The sequence below is a fragment of the Balaenoptera musculus genome, chromosome 1 (assembly GCF_009873245.2).
Source record: "Balaenoptera musculus isolate JJ_BM4_2016_0621 chromosome 1, mBalMus1.pri.v3, whole genome shotgun sequence".
NCBI classification, from domain to species: domain Eukaryota; kingdom Metazoa; phylum Chordata; class Mammalia; order Artiodactyla; family Balaenopteridae; genus Balaenoptera; species Balaenoptera musculus.
The window spans coordinates 99,028,968-99,050,117 of record NC_045785.1 but is presented as its reverse complement, the minus strand read 5'-3'; the positions used below and the strand labels follow the sequence as shown (position 1 = coordinate 99,050,117).

General features: G+C 36.1%; 1 protein-coding gene across 10 annotated transcripts in view; it reads left to right on the top strand.

Annotated features, from left to right (window-relative positions):
• The window catches only part of ST7L (suppression of tumorigenicity 7 like), a 158,720-nt gene that overhangs the window by 41,557 nt on the left and 96,013 nt on the right, over positions 1–21,150 (top strand). For 8 of the 10 annotated variants that reach the window (XM_036837700.1, XM_036837783.1, XM_036837290.1 and 5 more), the window contains 2 exons: positions 15,470–15,620; positions 18,613–18,705. In XM_036837700.1, the coding sequence (XP_036693595.1) occupies positions 15,470–15,620; positions 18,613–18,705 (244 nt within the window). The remainder of the gene's footprint in view (positions 1–15,469; positions 15,621–18,612; positions 18,706–21,150) is intronic. The other 2 variants (XM_036837379.1, XM_036837947.1) reach the window with 1 other exon arrangement.

The window sequence follows — 21,150 nt, the reverse complement described above, 5'->3', positions numbered from 1 at the left end:
AACATATTGGGGACTTCCTTGGTGGCACAGTGGTTAAGAATCCGCCTGCCAATGCAGGGGATATGGGTTTGAGCCCTGGTCCGGGAAGATCCCACATGCCGCGGAGCAACTAAACCTGTGCGCCACAACTACTGAGCCTGCGCTCTAGAACCTGTGAGCCACAACTACTGAAGTCCGCGTGCCTAGAGCCCATGCTGTGCAACAAAGAGAAGCCACTGCAATGTGAAGCCCGCGCACTGCAACAAAGAGTAGCCCCCGCTTGCCACTAGAGAAAGCCCACGTGCAGCAACGAAGACCCAACACAGCCAAAAAATAAATTAAAAAAAAAAAAAAGACGACATACTGGGGACTGCCCTAGTTGCGCAGTGGTTAAGACTCTGCACTCCCAATGCAGGCGGCCCGGGTTCAATCCCTAGCCAGGGAACTAGATCCCATACACATGCCGCAACTAAGAGTTTGCATGCCACAACTAAGGAGCCGGCAAGTCGCAACTAAGGAGCCTGCCTGCCGCAACTAAAGGAGCCCACCTGCCACAACTAAAGGAGCCCACCTGCCACAACTAAGACCTGGCACAACCAAATAAATAAATAAATATTAAAAAAAATAAATTATCATCAATACTTACAGTTGAGCCAAGGAGTGTATTATATTTCCTTAAAAAAAAAAGCATATTGTATGATTCCATTTATATGAAATTTATGAAATAGGTAAAACTATAGACACAAAAGGCAGATCAGTGGTTCCCTGGGGCTGTGGGTAGGAGTGGAGATTGACTGCAAACAGGCATGAGGGAACTTTTTATGGTGATGGTTGCACAACTGTATAAATTTAGTAAAAATCATTGAACTGTATACTTAAAATGGTAAATTTTGTGATATATAAAGTATACGTCAGTAAAACTGTAAAATATATTATTTAATTAAATATAAATATACATTTAATAAGTATGTAATATGTATATACTGCAATATTTGCAAATCATTTTTAGCCCCAGTAAAGCCTTGCCTGAAAAACAATCATTTTTACTTATAGGTAGAAATTTATATATTTTCCCCTCACCTAAATATCAAAACCAGTTGACAATTCAACTCTATCAAAATATCCAACTGAGTAGAATGGCTCTGTAACCTTACATTATTGTTTGTGGATAGGCAGTTTAAGCTGGGTGTTACCAAACAGGATAAAAATTAAGGTTTTAGGGGGGAAATTTTATGCTCCAACAATTTGGATAATATCCCACTTAAATAACATTAGTGTTATATGAATTGGGAGAGCGCTGGAATTTGTGGCTGTTTTTGCTAGGGTTTTACAAGTGATGAAGGTTATGTACAGATATTCTCTCTCCCTCTCTCTGTTACAGTCTCTATTTGTGATTCTCTCAGCTGGAGCCAGCAAACATAAAGGGCTTTAGGGGTTTTCTTCCTCAGACTTCAACAATGTGTCTTGATAACTTACTTAACTTAATGAACAGTGACACTTAAATATATATATATTTTTTTAAACCTTCTTTTATTCTTACAAATTTATTATGAAAATTTTCAAATGTTGTATGAATCTTACCAGTATAATGACAAATTGTAAGGCTGTTTTAGCAGGAACTATTTTGGCTACTTTCCACATAACTACAACAGGAATGGCTGTAGGTCTAGAGCTGTGCAATTTGTTAAAGCTGGAAGCTATTAGAAGTGCAGTAGAAAAAGATCACATAAATCTCTTCAGGCTATGAATTTGCTTTAGATGTTTCATCAGTATTGATTGCTTTTACAGATTTTTTTAATCTACTGAATGAATTCAGTATACAGTAACTGTGATAGTAATAGTAAAAAATTAGAACAGCATGTTTTCATGATTTTTGACTTGTTCTTCATTACCTAGGTATAGCTTTGGTTCAATAAACATTTTGTTTTAGTCACCAAACAAGAAAAAGATTGTGTATCTTTCATCTACTATAGAAATTGTTGGTTTTTAAATTTTTATGATAGAAAATATTTCATACCTTTTAAATATTCCATAGCATCCTGTTTCAGTCATTCTTGTGTCTCACATTTTTTTATTATCCATCAAGAAGTTTTATAGAAAGTATTTTTTTTTTTTTTAAACAATGGAGATGTTGCTCTGGTTTTAAATTTTATTTATTTATTTATGGCTGTGTTGGGTCTTCATCTCCGTGCGAGGGCTTTCTCTAGCTGTGGCAAGTGGGGGCCACTCTTCATCGCGGTGCGCGGGCCTCTCACTATCGCGGCCTCTCTTGTTGTGGAGCACAAGCTCCAGACGCGCAGGCTCAGTAATCGTGGCTCACGGGCCCAGTTGCTCCGCGGCATGTGGGATCTTCCCAGACCAGGGCTCGAACCCGTGTCCCCTGCATTGGCAGGCAGATTCTCAACCACTGCGCCACCAGGGAAGCCCAGAAAGTATTTTTTTAATTGAAATAATTCACATACAATATAATTCACCCTTTTAAAGTATACAAATTCAATGGTTTTTAGTATATTCACAGGGTTGTGTAATCATCACCACTCTCTGATTCTAGAACTTTTGTATTACCCCCAAAAGAAACCCTGTAGCTATTAGCAGTCACTCCCCATTCCTCCCTCCCCGAATCCATGACAACACAGACCTACTTTCTGTCTCTGTAGATTTAGAATTATACAATATGTGGCCTTTTCACTTAGCATAATGTAGCAGGTATCAATACTTCCTTTCTTTTTATGGCTGAGTAATAATCCATTGTATGGATATACCACATTTTGTTTATCCATTCATCAGTTGAATGGGCATTTGGGTTGGTTCCACTTTTTGGCTATTATGAATAATGCTGGTATGAATATTCAAGTACAAGTTTTTGTGTGGACACATGGTTTCACTTCTCTTGGGTATATGCCTAGGAGGGGAATTGATGGATCATATGGTAATTCTCTATGCTTAACTTTCTGAGAGACTGCCAAACTTTTTCAAAGTTGGCTGTGCTATTTTACATTCCCACCAGCAATTTTTGAGGGTTACAATTTCTGTTCATCTGTGCCAACAGTTGTTATTGTCTGTGTTTTGACTATAGTTGTCCTAGTAGGTGTGAAGTGGCATCTCGTGATTTTGATTTGCATTTCCTAATGACTAATGATGTTGAACATCTTTTAATGTGCTTATTGGCCATTTGTATATCTTCTTTTTTTAAATTTTTTAAAATAATTTTTATTGAGTATAGTTGATTTACAATGTTGTGTTAGTTTCAGGTGCACAGTAAAGTGAATCAGTTATACATATATCCACTTTTTTTTAGATTCTTTTCCCATGTAGGCCATTACAGAGTATTGAGTAGAGTTCGCTGTGCTATACAGTAGGTCCTTATTAGGTATTTATTTTATATATAGGAATGTATATATCTCAATCCCAATCTCCCAATTTGTCCCTCCCCCCCATTCCCCCCTGGAAACCATAAGTTTGTTTTCTACGTCTGTGACTCTATTTCTGTTTTGTAAATAAGTTCATTTGTACCAATTTTTTTTAGATTCCACATATAAGCGATATTATATGATATTTGTCTTTCTCTGAGTTACTTACTCAGTATGACAATCTCTAGGTCCATCCATGTTGCTGCAAATGGCATTATTTCATTCTTTTCTATGGCTGAATAGTGTTCCATTGTGTATATGTACCACATCTTTTTTATTTTTTAAATTTACTTTTATTTATTTATTTATTTATTTATGGTTGTGTTGGGTCTTCGTTTCTGTGCGAGGGCTTTCTCTAGTTGTGGCAAGTGGGGGCCACTCTTCATCGTGGTGCGCGGGCCTCTCACTATCGCGGCCTCTCTTGTTGCGGAGCACAGGCTCCAGACGCGCAGGCTCAGTAATTGTGGCTCACGGGCCTAGTTGCTCCGCGGCATGTGGGATCTTCCCAGACCAGGGCTCGAACCCGTGTCCCCTGCATTAGCAGGCAGATTCTCAACCACTGCGCCACCAGGGAAGCCCCCACATCTTCTTTATCCATTCATCTGTCAGTGGACATTTAGGTTGCTTCCATGTCTTGGCTATTGTAAATAGTGCTGCAATGAACGTTGGGGCGCATGGATCTTTTCTAATTATGGTTTTCTCCAGATATATGCCCAGGAGTGGGATTGTATATCTTCTTTGGATAAATATTCAAGTCCTTTGCACATTTTTAAATTCATCTTTTTATTATAAAAAGTATTCTTTAACATTATTATTATAGTTAGCCATTGATATTCTTGATTAATATGGTCCAAAACCATTGTGAATCTCCATGGGTTGAGAAATACCAGTATAACATATAATTTTACTCCTGAAATGAGAACATGAGGATGGGTCGTGAACCTTGCTGAGATACGGATGCTGAAGAGTCAACTAGGGTTATTCATTTGGTAAGTTACTCACATGTGTGCACAAGCCTCAGAGCACAAATGATTGAAATTTGTGCCTTAGCAAAATTATGGCTTTATAAATCATGGATGTTTAGAGATAGCACAGATGATTGAAATCATAAATATTAAATCCAAAAATATCAGTGATTTACTATAGATGTAATTGTTCTTAGTATGACACTTTACACATCAGTTAGAATAGTATTATCTAACTTTAATTTAGGATCTAGCAATAGCTTGCTGCAATATTTCATTGAAGGTTTTTTTTATTAGCATACTACCACCAAATTCTTCTAAATTTTATTATTTTTAGATTTAAATTTGAGATACTTGCCTTAAAAACAAAATCACAGAATAGAAAGTGCAGAAATATATCTATATGTATTTTGGTTTTTGACAAAAGCACCAATGCAGTTCAGTGGGGAAAGGAAACTCTTTTCAACAAATGGTGCTGGAACATCTAGATGTATGAATGGGGGGAAAAATTATGCAATATTCTCATAGCATACATAAACATTAATTTGAGATAGATCATTTACCTAAATGTAAGAGCTAAAACTATTCATCTAGAAGAAAACATCTAAGAATATCTTTGAAATTTTGGGGTAGACAGAGATTTCCTAGGGCACAACAGGCACTTAACTGTAAGAGAAAAAATTCTTAATTGGCCTTTTCAAAAATTTAAAATTCTTCTCACTGATGACAGTGTTAAGAAAAATGAAAAGGCAGGGAATTCCCCAGCCGTCCAGTGGTTAGGACTCCGTGCTTTCACTGCCGTGGGCACAGGTCCGATCCCTGGTTGGGGAACTAAGATCCCGCAAGCTGTGCGGTGTGGCAAAAATAAATAAATAAATAAAAATAAAATCATCATCATTTTAAAAATAATGAAAAGGCAAACCACAAATAGGAAAAAAAATATTTCCAGTTTGTTTGGCAAAGGACTCAAATCCAGAATATATAAATATAAAATGACAACTTTAATGTAAAACATGGTCAAAAGCCTTGAACAGATACTTCAGAAAAGAAGACATTGGAATGTCCAATAAACACATAAAGAGGTGCTCACCATCGTTGGTTATCAGGGAAATGCATTATAAAATTACAAGGTATCATGCCTATCAGAATGGCTGTAATTAAAAATACTGATAGGCTTCCCTGGTGGCGCAGTGGTTGAGAATCTGCCTGCCAATGCAGGGGACACGGGTTCGAGCCCTGGTCTGGGAAGATCCCACATGCCGCGGAGCAACTAGGCCCGTGAGCCACAAGTACTGAGCCTGCGCGTCTGGAGCCTGTGCTCTGCAACAAGAGAGGCCGCGACAGTGAGAGGCCCGCACACCGCGATGAAGAGTGGCCCCCACTTGCCGCGACTAGAGAAAGCCCTCGCACAGAAATGAAGACCCAACACAGCCATAAATAAATAAATAAATAAATAAAATTAAAAAAAAAAAAAGTTAGCTGCAAGGAGGTGACATAACTATGGTTGTTAAGAATAAAACATTTCTGGTTTAAAAAAAATACTGATAAAATATTGGTAAGAATGTGGAACATTTAGAACTCTAATACATTGCTGCTAAGAGTATATAAAATGATACAACTACTTTGTCAATTTCTTATAAAATTGAACATACACCTCACCCTATGACCCAGTTCTACTCCAACGTATACATCCAAGAGAAAAAAAATTTGTTTAGCAATAAAAAGAAAAGAACTACTGATAGAGCAAAACATGGATGAATCTTAAAAATATAGCATTGTCCAAAAGAATATATACTGAATGATTCCATGTATGTGATATTCAAGAAAAGGCAAAAGTGATCTATTGTGGTAGAAATTAGAACGGTGGTTGCCTCAGGTGGTCAGGATAGAGGTATTAACTGGAAAGGAGAACTTTCTGGGGTGATGGTGTTGCTTGTCTACTTTCTTTTCTTTTCTTTTTTTTTTTTAAATTTATTTTTGTCTGTGTCAGGTCTTAGTTGCGGCACCCAGGATCTTTCATTGCAGCACTTGGGCTTCTCTCTAGTTGTGGTGCACGGGTTCCAGAGTGCGCGGGCTCTGTAGTTGTGGCACTCGGGCTCAGTATTTGAAGCTCGCGGACTTAGTTGCCCTGCGGCATGTGCGATCTTAGTTCCCTGACCAGGGATCAAACCCGCATCCCCTGCATTGGAAGGAGGATTCTTAACCACTGGACCACCAGGGAAGTCCCTTGTCTATGTTTTTTAAAACTCACTGAACTGAATACTTAAGACCTGTGCATTTTACTGTTTTTAAATTATACCTCAATAAAGAAAAAAGAATCTGACTCAACATGGAAAGCACTGTTAACGTATCATGCCTCCTGATTAAATGAGATGATATATGTGAAGTTCTCAGCACAATGTCTGAGTGTCAGGCAACAGCATTGATTATTATGGCCATCACTGCTTTATTATACTCTGTTACCATTTTCTCCTCCTGTTTAAGCTGTTCCAGTGTGTCCTCTTTCCTTGTAAATAGTAGTTTAGTGCTTTAGAGTGTATAAGATTTGGGGATTCCTTTGTTGAGATGGGGTGAAGGTGAAGATGGTTAGGTGAGACAGTTAGGAATTAACTAATTTGAATTACTTAATACCCTGAGGACAGTTTGTGTCTTCCAGAAGAAGCCCTTGAGGGAAGAGTGGCGTAGAACATTTAAAAACAAAACAAAACCTTGTTTAGTAAATCTCTACAACTTGAGTACATGTTTAGGAATATGCTATCTGTAGCTTTTTAAAATTATTATTTCTTATTTTACAGTAAAACTGGTTTTGGTATTGTGCTGCTAAGAAAGTAGACCGTGCCAGGAGGCCTTTACAAGTGCAAGGGGAATTTTAAAAATAAATCGATACATAAAAGGTAAAATCCATTCTGGCTGATCAGAAATTGAAGCCCGTAGGATGTTATGAGTCCCATCCATCAGAGAAGGTACTAGGTCTTTAGCAGCAGGCTTACATTTCTTTGGCCAGACTACTTACATTATAGTAGCATAAGTAAAAGATGAGGGAGATGGGCACTCAGTTGAGATTCTGAGTGGCATAGCAGGAGTACAGGGAGAAAAGGGAAGTGGTGTTAAAGTCTGTGACCCATACTTAGAGCACAGTGAGGCCTTTGCCTTTCCATTACATTGTACTGTGGCCCAGGTGGAAGGGTTGAGATATGAAATGCTTATCTCTTGAGGTGCTGCTCTGTAGGATGATTTGGAAAGTCATTTTCCTGAAGCACATGCCCTGTTTAGTCTCCCGTCCCTCTCCTTTTAATATAAGATCACTTTCCCTTTGCTCCTGAGGCTGCTAGGTAGTATCATGTTTTCTTTCAGTTTATTCATACAGCAGTTGTTTACTTTCTATCTGGGAACTTTCTTTAGTCTCCCTTATAATACACCTCCATGTGGAATCTTTGCATTCGGCCTGCCTGTCCAATCTCATAGAATGTGCACTGAGAAAACTAATTGGAGAGATAAATTGGTCTTGATGTGCATGACTGATCAAGAGCAAAGTACCTTAATTTCAGATGCCTACAGAGAGATTTTTCTTTAACCTCTGCTTTTAAGAGGAAGATTATAAAGCATTATCGTTACTTCAGGTCAGAATTATATTGCTTTTGGTCAAAAGCTGTTGTAAGATTTGCAAAGTAATAGAAACAAAGTAATCTAGAGATAAATTATAAAGATCAAAGCAATTCAAAATTAAAGTGAATTTGAGCGTAAGCATAGGTATGAATTTAGAGTTATAAAAGATACCATCAGACCATACATCATTATGTCTTTTTAACTATAGCTTCCAAAGTAGCTTTAATTTTTAATATTTTTAGTGAAAAGCAAGAGACTTTGAGTAATTATTTGAGTATATTGTCCATAGTTGAATACTAGTTAAAATTGGCCCAGGCAATTTCCAGATATATCAAGAAGGTGATTTGGAGGTAATATGGAAGGTCCTGCAGCACATACTAGGTACCAGCCTTGGTTTATGTCTTTGACTATATTTTATTTGCCAGTTATTTCCAAATATGTTAACTCTGGCTTCCTTCCTTGTCTTTAGACTTGCATTTCTATCTAGTTGTGGAAATTTTTACCTGGGTATCTAATAAGTACTTCAGACACTTTAATGTGTCTCAAACTGATTTTTTAAAATTTATTTTTTAGTCTCTTCTCCAACTTACCTCTCTATCCTTATTTCTATATTTTGACTTACGGCTTTATTATTATCTTCTCTAATTAACCTTTACTCTGCTCTTTCCAAATTACCAACTCGTATTATGACCTATGAAATCTCTTTTAGATCTAGCCATCTACTCCATCCCCACTGTCACTGCTCATTGTACACCTTCACTACCTATTCTTTTAAAAATTATTATTGTTATAAAAGTAATGAATGCTTTAAAAAAAAATTCAGACCCTTTAGAAGTTTATAAAGTAAAAAATCCCGTTTCTTCTCTCCCAATTCTACTTCTCTCACGTAACCACTGTTTCTGTGTGGTGTATATGTTGCCAGACATTTTCTATGCATTTTTAAACATACAGATATGTATGTGTAGAAATACAGGAATCTCAAATACTCTACCATCTTTTGTTTGGACCATTAAAAGAGATTCCTCAGTGGTCTCCCTGCCATCAACCCCTCTCTACTCTGGCCGTTGCCAGAGTTATCTACCTAAATAGCAAATCTTACTCTGCCTAAAGAGCTCTGCTTGTTCCCTATTGCCTATACGATAAGGACCAACCCCTTAGTATTGCGTGTATAGAAACCCTTCATAGTCTGGGCCCAGTATCTGTCTCCAACCTCGCTCCTCACCACTTCTGCCTTGTTCCTTACCTCCAGTGCTACTATTCCCTGGATTGACCAGGTCTCATGACTCCCTACCGTTGTACATATGCTCAATCTCTTCTCTACCTGACAAGTTTCTACTCATTCTTCAAGATCCTGCTCATCTGTTGCTTCCTTTGTAGAGGTGTCTTTCCCACTTTTCCCAAGCAGAGATAATGGCTCTTTCTTCTGTTTCTTTAGTACCTTAATCATATCTTTTTTTTTTTTTTCTTTTGGTCTGTTTGTATGTCTCTCCCTTAGTTATTTGTGAGCTTTTTAAAAAGCAGGACTCTTGTCTTAGCATCATTTTATGTCTGATATTCTACTTAGCACATAACAGGCATTCAATAAATGTTTGGTAAATAAACATGTTTGTAATTTAGATCTGCATTACTATAAAGACCTATCTAAGGTAAAGAAAATAAAATTTTAGATCCCATCAAATTTTTAAGCCATTTAATATTTTGTGGGTTTTGCTACATTATGTCACTTTGGGCCTTTTAAGGACAGTAGTACAATTTCAGCATGGCCTTATTTCTTAACTGATAAAAGAACTCAGCTTTTAATGGAATACTATACTATATTTTAAATGAGTTAGATCTATATAGAGATGGGAAGAGATATACAAGATATATTGTGAAGTAGAAAGTGAGTTGTGTAACAGTTTGATGCTATATTTAAGAAAAGTAGAATCAGTATGTTATGCTTAAAAAAAAGAAATCCAGACAAACATAAATCAGATTATTATCTTTATTTCCTTTTTTCTTTTATTCTCCAATCTTGTAATAGATTCTTTTCTGTGTAACTCTGCAATGTTTGCATTTTTGTACTGTGAGCATGTACTTTTATATGCAAAAAAAAAAAAAGAGACCAAAACGAAACAAATTGCCTGTCAGTTTTTAACCTTTCATATTCTTCTTCATACAGAAGTAAAGTCTTGATAGCAGAATTTTTTTGTTTTCATTTTGTTTTGTTTTTAGTTTGCCCAGAAAGTTAGAAAATATCTTTAAGTAAAACTGAAATATAGGTATGAGTTTGAAGACATTTTAGCTATATATGTCAGATCCAGTCAGTTACTTAGTTTAGGACCTGCTTTGGATAGTGTAATATACTAGGTGCTGAAGTAGAATATGAAGGGTATGGTTTCTATTGTGTAGTGACTACAGCTTATTCTGAGTAGCAGAAATTCTTGAGTAGCACTTTGTGGAGGAGATAAAATGAATAATAATCCTATAATTACATATTTTAAGCATATTTTCTTTTTTTTTTTTGTCTTTTTAGTTTATTTTATTTTTGGTTGTGTTGGGTCTTCGTTGCTGCACGCGGGCTTTCTCTAGTTGCCGTGAGCAGGGGCTCCTCTTCATTGTGGCGCACAGGCTTCTCATTGCGGTGGCTTCTCTTGTTGCGGAGCACAGGCTCTAGGCGCGTGGGCTTCAGTAATTGTGGCGCTCCGGCTCAGCAGTTGTGACTTGCGGGCTTTAGAGCACAGGCTCAGTAGTTGTGGTGCACGGGCTTAGTTGCTCTGCAGCACGTGGGATCCTCCCGGACCAGGGCTCGAACCCGTGTCCCCTGCGCTGGCAGGTGGATTCTCAACCACTGCGCCACCAGGGAAGTCCCTAAGTATATTTTCTTTAAACTGAAAATTTTTCTTTATATTTTGCGGGTGAAATTTTATTTCAGTGTCCTATTTTCAGAAACTGAAAAATAAGAATTTCTTTGAAGTCAAATGTAGAGGACATTTGCTGGTAGGTAAGACATGATAATAAAAAATAAGGCAGCATAAGGAAACAAATTTTTAATGATTAAATAGTGAAGATTTTTAATATAAAATCCTGAAGTATTATTTCCTAATAAACGTACCGTATCTGATTCTGAATTGTCACTTAGATTATTACTCAGTGAAAGTATAGATATATAGTTGCTATTCACAAAAGTATTTTTAGATATATTAAGTTGATACTTTTTATAAGTTTTACTCAATAATTGTTAACTTAATATCTTTGCTTACCATTTGCTAAGTGGCTACCAAGATAGGGTTTAGTCTAAAGCTTCAGGGTTCTAAAACACATTGAAAATAATTTGAGATGTTTTTATCTGTAAAATAAAACAGAACACTAATCGAAAGGACTTGGTTTAAGTATTAAACCTCTCTGAAAATAAGATATTCTTTTTATGATGGAGATTCCACTGTGTTTGCTTCATTTTCTTTGCTTCCTACTGAAGAAGCTCTTAGTGCACTTGCAAAGAGCATAAGGAGTCGTGTCAGAGGTCAGCTATTTGAGTCCATTTTCCCACAGTCGCCTGGTGCGAGTGATCTTTTACTGTGTTTTAAAAAATGGACAAGGATTAAAGAGGATTAGAAAGAATATTACCCTCCTGAATATAGGCCCAAGGCACTAAGGGAAGAGAACCCAGCCAGGCAGCAAATGGGCTTTGCTTGACCAGGACACAACCTCTGCTGCATTCCTTTAAGAAACTGAATGGGAAATGTTAAGTCCCCAAACTGGATTAGTAAATAATCTCATAGCTTGTGACATCTGCTAAAATAAATTGATAAGCAGACTGCATTCTTACACTTTGAGGAGAGAGCTAGAGACATCAAGGCTAAGAGTAATTATTCTTTTTATCTTTTTGTTTTTTAATTTCAGCTTTATTGGGGTATAGGAATAAGAGTAATTCAAGATGAGCATTAAGCTCAGTAAGTGTTGGAAAGGCACGTTCCATAAACAAAAAAGAAAAATTACTTTAGATGTATTAATACCATGAGTACATATGTATTGATTAATAACCTAAGGCTTAAAATTTAAAACCACTTCAATTATTTTTAGAATTCTTCCTGTTTGTAGTAGTTTTACGAAGTGTTTCACAAATTCAACTGTTTAATTTATGTTATCTTATTAGCTTGTGTAACAACCTGAGGAACTTAGAATTTGAAATGTGAGAATATATCTTTTAAGACACCTTTGGAATGTTTCTTTTTTTATATCTTATAATAGATGTTAATGTGGTTTGGACCATATGACACATAATTTGGTATCAAATTATTGAAAACCAAAGAGGTGGTTTCACACCTAGTCTAGTAGGGGAGGTGTTCTCTGGCCTCAGTCTTTGGAAGACTAACTAAATATTTTTTAAAAGATTTTGTTTTAAGTTGACCACTTTAATAACAAAGATGATGTACAAGTGTAATTTGGCATCTTTCTTCATGTAATTAGTATATTTGATTAGTGCGGTAACTAATTATGCTGCTTTTGTTATGGATTATAATATTAAGGCAAGTATTTTCTTCAAGAGTTTAGAATTTAATTTCATATGTGAATAAGAATTGTTAGGTTATAACTTCTTTAACAGGCACACTCACTTATCCTTCTTTAACAGGCACACTCACTCATCTTGTACTATGCTCTCAAGTCTCAAGAGTTAAAATTGTTCAAGTTGGCCCTGTACATTGAATATGTCCTCCTATTCTTCTCCCCACCATACCCCCCAACCTGCTCATCCACATTCCACCTGTCTTTATATATCAGCTCAAATCCCAAATTCTATCAAGTGGTTTAAATCATAATTAATACCGCTTAAACACAGAATTACCATATAGCCTAGCAATTCCACTCCTAGGTAACCCAAGAGAGATGAAAACATTTGTTCACATGAAAATTCATACACAAATGTTTATTGCGGCATTATTCATAATAGCCAAAAGATGAAAACCAAATGTCCATCAGATGAAGAATGGATAAACAAATGTGGTCTGTCCATACAATGGAATATTATTCAGCCACAAAAAAGAATGGGGTACTGATACATGCTACAACATGGGTGTATGCTAAGTGAAATAAACCAGTCACAAAAGACCCTATATTATGTGATTCTGTTTGTATGAAGTATCTGGAATAGGCAAATCTATAGAGACAGAAAGTATATTAGTGGTTGCTTAGAGCTTAGGGGGATTGTGGGTGTAGAGGGAGATAACTAAAGAGTATGGGGTTTCCTTATTTTAAAATTTTTATTGAAGTATTGTTGATTTACATTGTTGGGTCAATTTCTACTGTAGAGCAAAGTGATTCAGTTATACACGTATATACATTCTTTTTCATATTCTTTTCCATTATGGTTTATCACAGGATATTAAATATAGTTCCCTGTGCTATATAGTAGAAACTTGTTGTTTATCCATTCTCTATATAATAGTTTGCATCTGCTAATCCCAAACTTCCAGTTCATCCCTCCCCCACCCCCTCTCCCCTTGGCAACCATAAGTCTGTTCTCTATGTCCATGAGTCTGTTTCTGTTTCATAAAAGTTCACTTGGGTCATATTTTATTTTATTTTATTTTTATTTATTATTTTTTAAAATTTATTTTATTTTTGGCTGTGTCGGGTCTTAGTTACGGCATGGGGGGGGGATCTTTCGTTGCGGCATGCGGGCTTCTCTCTAGTTGTGGCACGCAGGCTCCAGAGCACGTGGGCTCTGTAGTTGTGGCCTGCAAGCTCCAGAGCGCGTGAGCTCTGTAGTTGTGGCACGCAAGGTTAGTTTCCCCACGGCACGTGGGATCTTAATTCCCCGACAAGGGATAGAACCCGCGTCCCCTGCATTGGAAGGCGGATTCTTAACCGCTGGACCACGAGGGAAGTCCCTGGGTCATATTTTAGATTACACGTATAAGTGATATCATATGGTATTTGTCTTTCTCTTTCTGACTTACTTCACTTAGTATGATTATCTCCGGGTCCATCTATGTTGCTGCAAATGGCATTATTTCATTCTTTTTTATGGCTGAGTAGTATTCGATTGTATATATGTATAACATCTTTATCCATTCATCTGTCAGTGGACTTTTAGGTTGGCTATTGTAAATAGTGCTGCAATGAACATTGGGATGCATGAATCTTTTTGAATTATAGTTTTCTCCAGATATATGCCCAGGAATGGGATTGCTGGATCATATGGTAACTCTATTTTTAGTTTTTTTGAGGAACCTCCATACTGTTTTCCATAGAGGCTGCACCAATATACATTTGGGGTTTCCTTTTGAAGTGATGAAAATGTTCTAAAATTGTGGTGATGGTTGCACATATCTGTGAACATACTAAAAACCATTGAATTGTGGACTTTAAATGGGTGAACTGTAAAGCATGTGAATTATATCTCAATAAAGCTGTTATTAAAAATTAAATTAAAAAATTAATACCTCCTATCCATCTTCCTATATACATCTATACCTGTAGTGAAGTACTTACCATAGTCTGGTTATAATTTTTTTTTTTTTTAATTTGGCTGCGTAGGGTCTTAGTTGCATCACATGGGATCTTCATTGCAGCATGTGGAATCTTTCCTTGTGGTGTGCAGGCCCTTCATTGTGGTGCGCGGGCTCCAGAGTGCATGGGCTCAGTAGTTGCAGCATGTGGGCTCTCTAGTTGTGATGCATGGGCTCTAGAGCACGCAGACTCAGTAGTTGGTGGCACGCTGGCTTAGTTGCCCCGAGGCATGTGGGATCTTAGTCCCCGCCCAGGGATCAAACCTGCGTCCCCTGCGTTGGAAGGTGGATTCTTAACCACTGGACCACAGGGAAGTCCCAGTATGGTTACAATTTTTAACTTAAGAAATCTGTCTTTCTCGGGAGTTCCCTGGCGGTCCAGTGATTGGGACTCTGCGCTTTCAACTGCCAGGGGCCCAGGTTCAATCCCAGGTCAGGGAACTAAGATCCCACAAGCCGCTCAGTGCGGCCGAGAAAATAGAAAAAGAAATCTGTCTTTCTCATTACCTTAGGAAGCTCTAGAGAATAGTGTTTTGGCATTCCCTGACAAGCATAGTGATTTGCACTCAGTAAATATTAATTTAATTGAACTTCTTAACAGTTAAATTCCTTCACTATAGAAGGGGAATAAAGAAAAAAAAATTGAATGTTGCCACAACGTGTTATTCCAAAATTGTGTTTTATAATTTTTTACAATTATTCTTTTTTGGAAAAGTAAATAATTTCCTCCAACATTATTTCCTCAGCTTGAGTTTCCATTTGTGTTTAGTAAAGTCACACATAAGCCATTTATTACCTTATTTTTACCTATAGGAATGTTCTGATCTTTGGAATTTGCATTTATATAAGCATTTTGTCAGTAGGACCTTCATGTCATTTCAACTAGCTTAATGTTTGTTTGTTTTTTAAATCAAATTAACTTTATAAAATTTGAATCTACACTTCTGTGGATGTTTGAATTTAGCATACTTTTTCTTTTTTTCTGTGGTGTGTCTATGTGTGTGTGTTATTTTTCTAGTATTTACTAGAGATGAAAAGTCTCATTTTACCTCCAGAACACATTCTGAAACGGGGCGATAGTGAAGCAATTGCCTATGCTTTCTTTCATCTTCAGCACTGGAAGCGAATAGAAGGTGCTCTTAATCTGTTACAGTGTACATGGGAAGGCAGTAAGTATTCTTTTCCAAATGCAACACTAATCTTTCTGACTAATTATTCCATTCACAGGCAGTCTTTTTGTAATGAGATTGTCTGAGTTTCTTTAAGGACTTGTTCAGATTGGTTTCAAAGTGAACTCAGTGGTGTTTATTGGTATACTGGGAGAAGAAACGTGTAATGTGCTTATATTAATGCCACATTTAGGAAAAGCAGAATGAGAAACTGGGTATTCTGCTATATGTTCACTTAATTTAAATATTTATAAGGAAAGAATGGAAACTTATATCCCTTCATTTATAAGTTTTTTAATGTGGCTAGCTATTGTTCTAATATTTTAAAAATTGGACTTTTTTTTTTTTTGGTTTTGTTTTGAGATGTGTACAACATGAAACTATTTTCCTCATTACTGATATCAACTCGATTCTTTAAAATTTTTTTTAAATTGTGGTAAAATACATATAACATTAAAATTACCATTTTAAACATTTTAAAATGTACAGTTCAGTGACATACATGTACATTGTTATGCAACCATCACCATTATCCATCCCCCGAATTTTTTCATCACCCCAAAATGAAATTCTGTACCCATTAAACAATAACTCCCCATTCTTCCCTCCTCCCCAGTCCCCTGGTAACCATTCTATTTTCTGTCTCTATGAGTTTGACTACTCTAGGTATCTCATATCAGTGGAATCATACAATATTTAAGGCTGAGTAATAGTCCATCATAAGTTGTATGCAAAATTTTGTTTATCCATTCATCCATCAATGAACATTTGGGCTGTTTCTACCTTTTGACTATTGTGAATAATGCTGCTATGAACGTGGGTGCATAAATATCTGTAAAAGTTCCTGCTTTCTGTTCTTTTGGGTGTATACCTAGAAGTGGAATTGCTAGATCATATAATTTTGTGTTTAATTTTTTGAGGAACCACCATACTGTTTTCTATAGCAGCTGAACCATTTTACATTCCACTAGCAATGCACAGGGGTTTCACTTTCTTTATATCCTTGCCAATACTTGTTATTTCCTGTTTTTTTTGGTAAGAGCATCCTAATGGGTGTGGAATAGTATCTCATTTTGATTTTGATTTGCATTTCCCTAATAATTAGTAATGTTGAACATCTTTTTACGTGTTAATTGGCCATTCGTACATTTCTTTGGAGAAGTGGATTATTTTCCACTAACTACCAGATCTCTCATTTGTAACTTCTTAAAATCACCTGTCAATGAAAATTCAAAAATAAATTCAATGTTCATTCACTAAAATTGGTTAACCTCCTCAAAGTTTGCACTGAGGCACCTTTGGGTATTATAGCAAATTCACAAGAGTGCCATGGGATATTTTAAATTTTTAGTAGAAACATAACAATACACCATTCAGACTGTAGCTCTAGATAGTTCATGGTTTCAACATTAGATAGCTCTCCATTCTCTATTTTTTTCAGTGTTGTCATAGCTTTGCAAAGCTGGGTTTTGTTAGTTGCTGTGATTAAAAGCAGTACCACACAAAAATCAGTGTGGAACAGGAAATGAGGATAGTGGTGTCCAATGTGATTCCAAGGTTCGAGAAATTATGCAGTGCCCAACAGGCTCATATATCCCATTAGGAAGAAATGATGGTTATTTAAAAATAAAATAACTATTTTTTCGTTAATTTATGTGTATTTTTTTTTTCAAATCGCTGCTAAGTTGTTAGAACAAAAACTTTTGAAGTTGATCAGACCCACTACTTAATAAGTGGAATTGTTAGATATTTCTTTCAGTGTAGGGACATTAATAGCAAATTACTGAGACACGAAGGACACCACATGTCCTTGAACCAAGAAAATTTGGGAACCTCTGCATTAACATCTTGCTGAGGGTCAGACACTGTGCTTGATACTGACAATATAAAGATTAATGAAAGCGGGACTACTAAAACTGAGGAGCTGGATGTTTTGGGGTAATTAGACTTTCTTTGGCTTTTTCTCCAGTAGTCTGTATGCTTCTCAGAACCAGGTGCTCTATCTCATTCACCTTGTATGTGTCTTCAGTGCCTAGTGTTCTGCTTGGCACATAGGAAGTTTTCAATAAGTATATGATTTATTCTGTATTTCATGAATAATCATCTTGATGAATGATTTCCTAGTGCCACTGATTTGCTCTGTGACTTTGGAAAAATCACTATATTTTATTGTAGCAAAACAAAATCCATATTTTAACAAAAGTTTTTAGAGCCAAGGACTAAGGGAAAAACAAAAACCTTATCTCAACTTTGATAGTTGAGTAGGTCAATAAGGATTTCTTCTTTAAGAAGTTTGTAGGAGTTGATGATAATCTAGATGAGAGATGGGTAAACTTTTTCTGTAAAGGGCCAGACGGTAAATATTTAGTTTTTGTGAGCCATAGTCTCTGTCACAACTACCCAACTCTTATAGCATGGAAGCAGCCTTATATAATATATAAACGAACAGGCATGGCTGTATTCTAATAAAATTTTATTTACAAAAACAGTGGGCCAGGTCTGGCCAAAGGTGATCCCTTTAGGTACTTAATTTAGATACTTTGGTGACCCCTGATCTAAATTAAGCTCACAGAAAACTTGGTGACAGCTCACATATGAAGTTAGGAGCCATTGAGAACTCTTAGGTTGCCAGTAGTTATGACTACAACAGTTATGTGATTTCCCTAAGAAGTGGAATTCACACGTGGAGAATTAAGTCTGTTGTGTTTGTGATGAGGAGACTGAGGTAAGAAGGACACAGCTAGTCTTATCATCCATTACTCCCTTTAGTTTTATTTCAGCCAGACCATTCATGATTCTCTATATAGATCTTCTCCTTATTTGTTCCTTTGCGTACTTTGTTTCTTTCATCTAAAATATCTCTCTAAAAAAGAAAATAAAACTCTGTGTGGAAATTTAATAAAAATACGTCTCCAAAATAGCTTTGATTGTAGTAGAGGATGAAAGTGAGATTGAATTGAATGTCAACATATGTATTTTATTTTTCACTCAGCTTTTAGAATGATTCCATACCCACTAGAGAAAGGCCATCTATTTTATCCTTATCCCAGCTGCACAGAGACTGCTGATAGAGAGCTATTACCTCGTAAGTAAATATTCAAGTTTTCCTAAACTTAAAATTAGTTGTGAGATTGTTTTTCATAGTATTCTCCCATTTTAAAAGTACCTCTGGTTGAAATTCAGGATGCTGTTTAAATACTATTTTAGCCACTTCTTGGATATAGTTGCATAATTTAGTTCATTCCTGAATATTTTTTGGGTAAAACCCTGTGCTAGATGCAATGAAGGACACAAAAATTAAAGATATTAGAAAAAAAAAAAAGCAGTCATCTTACAAACAATTAAAGAAGAAATAATACCAATCCTTCACAAACTCTTTTTAAGAAATAAAGGAGGAACACTCCCCAACTCATTCTGTGAGACCAGCATTACCCTGACACCAAAATCAGACAAAAAGCATTACAAGAAAGCTATAGAACGATATCTCTCATGAATATAGACACAAACATCTTCAACAAAATGTTAACAAACTGAATCCACCAACATGTAAAAAGGTTTATATTCCATGACCAATTGGGATTTACCTCACAAATGCAAGGTTGCTTTAACATCTGAAAATGTGATAGAATAAAGGACAATAGATGCAGAAAAGCATTTGACAAAAATCTAACACCCATTCATGATAAAAATTCTGAACAAACTGGGAATAAAAGGGAACTTCCTCAACCTGATAAAGAGCATCTATGAAAAACCCACAGCTAAGATCATACTTAATGGTGAAAGACTGAATGCTTTCCCGCTAAGATCAGGAACAAGACAAGGGTGTCTGCTTTCTTCTATTCAGCATTGTACTAGAGGTTCTAGTTAATGCCGTCAAGCAAGAAAAAGAAATAAAAGGCATTCATGTTCGAAAGAAAGAAGTAAAACTGTCTTTATTCACAGGTGACATGACCTTCTGTGCAAGAAATCCTAAGAAATCCATAAAAATACTATTAGGACTAATAAACAAGTTCAGCAAGGTTGCAGGATGTAATTATACAAAACTCAGTCATTTATTTATATACCAGCAATGAACAATCCAAAATGAAAATTAGAAAACAGTTCCAATCACAGTAGCATCAAAAAGAACAAACAATTTAGGAATAAATTGAACAAAAGAAGTGTGAGACTTGTATACTAAAATCCACGAAATACTGCTGAGAAAATTTAAATAAATTGAGAGACAGTCCACGTTTATGGATTGGAAGACCCAATATTATTCATATGACAGTTCTCTTCAAATTGATCTATAAATTCAATACAATTCCTACAAGTTGACAAGCTGATCCCAAAACTTATATGGCAAAGTAAAGGACCCAGAACAGTCAAAACAATCTTTACAAAGAAGAGTGAAGTTGGAGGGACTATACTTCCCAGTTTTAAAAAGAGCAGTCAAAGAGTCAGGAGGAGAACCAGAAATACATAGGGTTATGATTGCTGAGAGCGTTTTTGTCTAGTTCCTGCTTTCAGGAACCCAAACTTTTGAAAGAATAGTCTGTACTTTTTGTCTCAGCTGCCTTAGCATCCACTCACTCTTTTTCTCTGTGAGCTGGTAAATTTCTGTTTAATTTTCCTTTTTTTAAATTTAACTGATAGGTAAGTATGCTGAAAGTTATAAACGCTAGTTTCCTCTTATGATATCAATCTATACCACAGTTTTTACAATTCTGGGTCCTTTAGAACTGAAGTCTAGGAAGGAAAGTTGCATTTTTACAACATCAGACTTAATGAGCTGAAAAGTTCAAACAGATAAAAATTTAGGAGAGATTATGGAAGTTGAGTATGCTGATATTTTTCTCCCAGGGTTTTTTATTTTTGAGTATGTTGCACACATCCGTGTGTGTGTATGTAGGTGTGTATATGCTTAAATATTTTATTATTTAATCTATTTAACATATACATACATAGCCTTTATATTTTGTATGTCTACATATATGGGGCTAAGATATATTTGTAAGTTATATATAATATGTATATTATTAAATATATATGTTATATAAATAGTAAATGTTGCAGGCATTCTTTGGGTATAAGAGAGCCACTTGAAACTAGTTTTAAAATAAAGAGAATTTGTTGGAAGAAGACTGGATTATCTCAAGGAACCCAAAGGCAACAATTATAGTTGCACCTCAGAAGAGACTAGAACCAGAAACTAGAAGGCTATCAGGATTTCCAGGAGTCAGTTGTCTGTATATCTCTGTCGCTGACTGCCTTTTTCAGCCTCTCCTATTCTCACTTTCTTTTTTTTTCATTCCCCAACTCCATCTTTTCTTTGTATGAGCTCTCATTTCTGCTTCTCTCAGTGTATGCTTCATTTTTATATCTTAATCTTTGCAGTTCGGCTTTCCCTTCTTAGACACTCATGTAGCCAAACTTGATACCCCCGTGCAGCTCTAAGTTTACATGTCATCAGTTCAGGCAAATAATACAGAATGAAGAATATCTCAATCGCACTTCTAAAACTTCTGGGAGAGTAAATCACATTTACCAG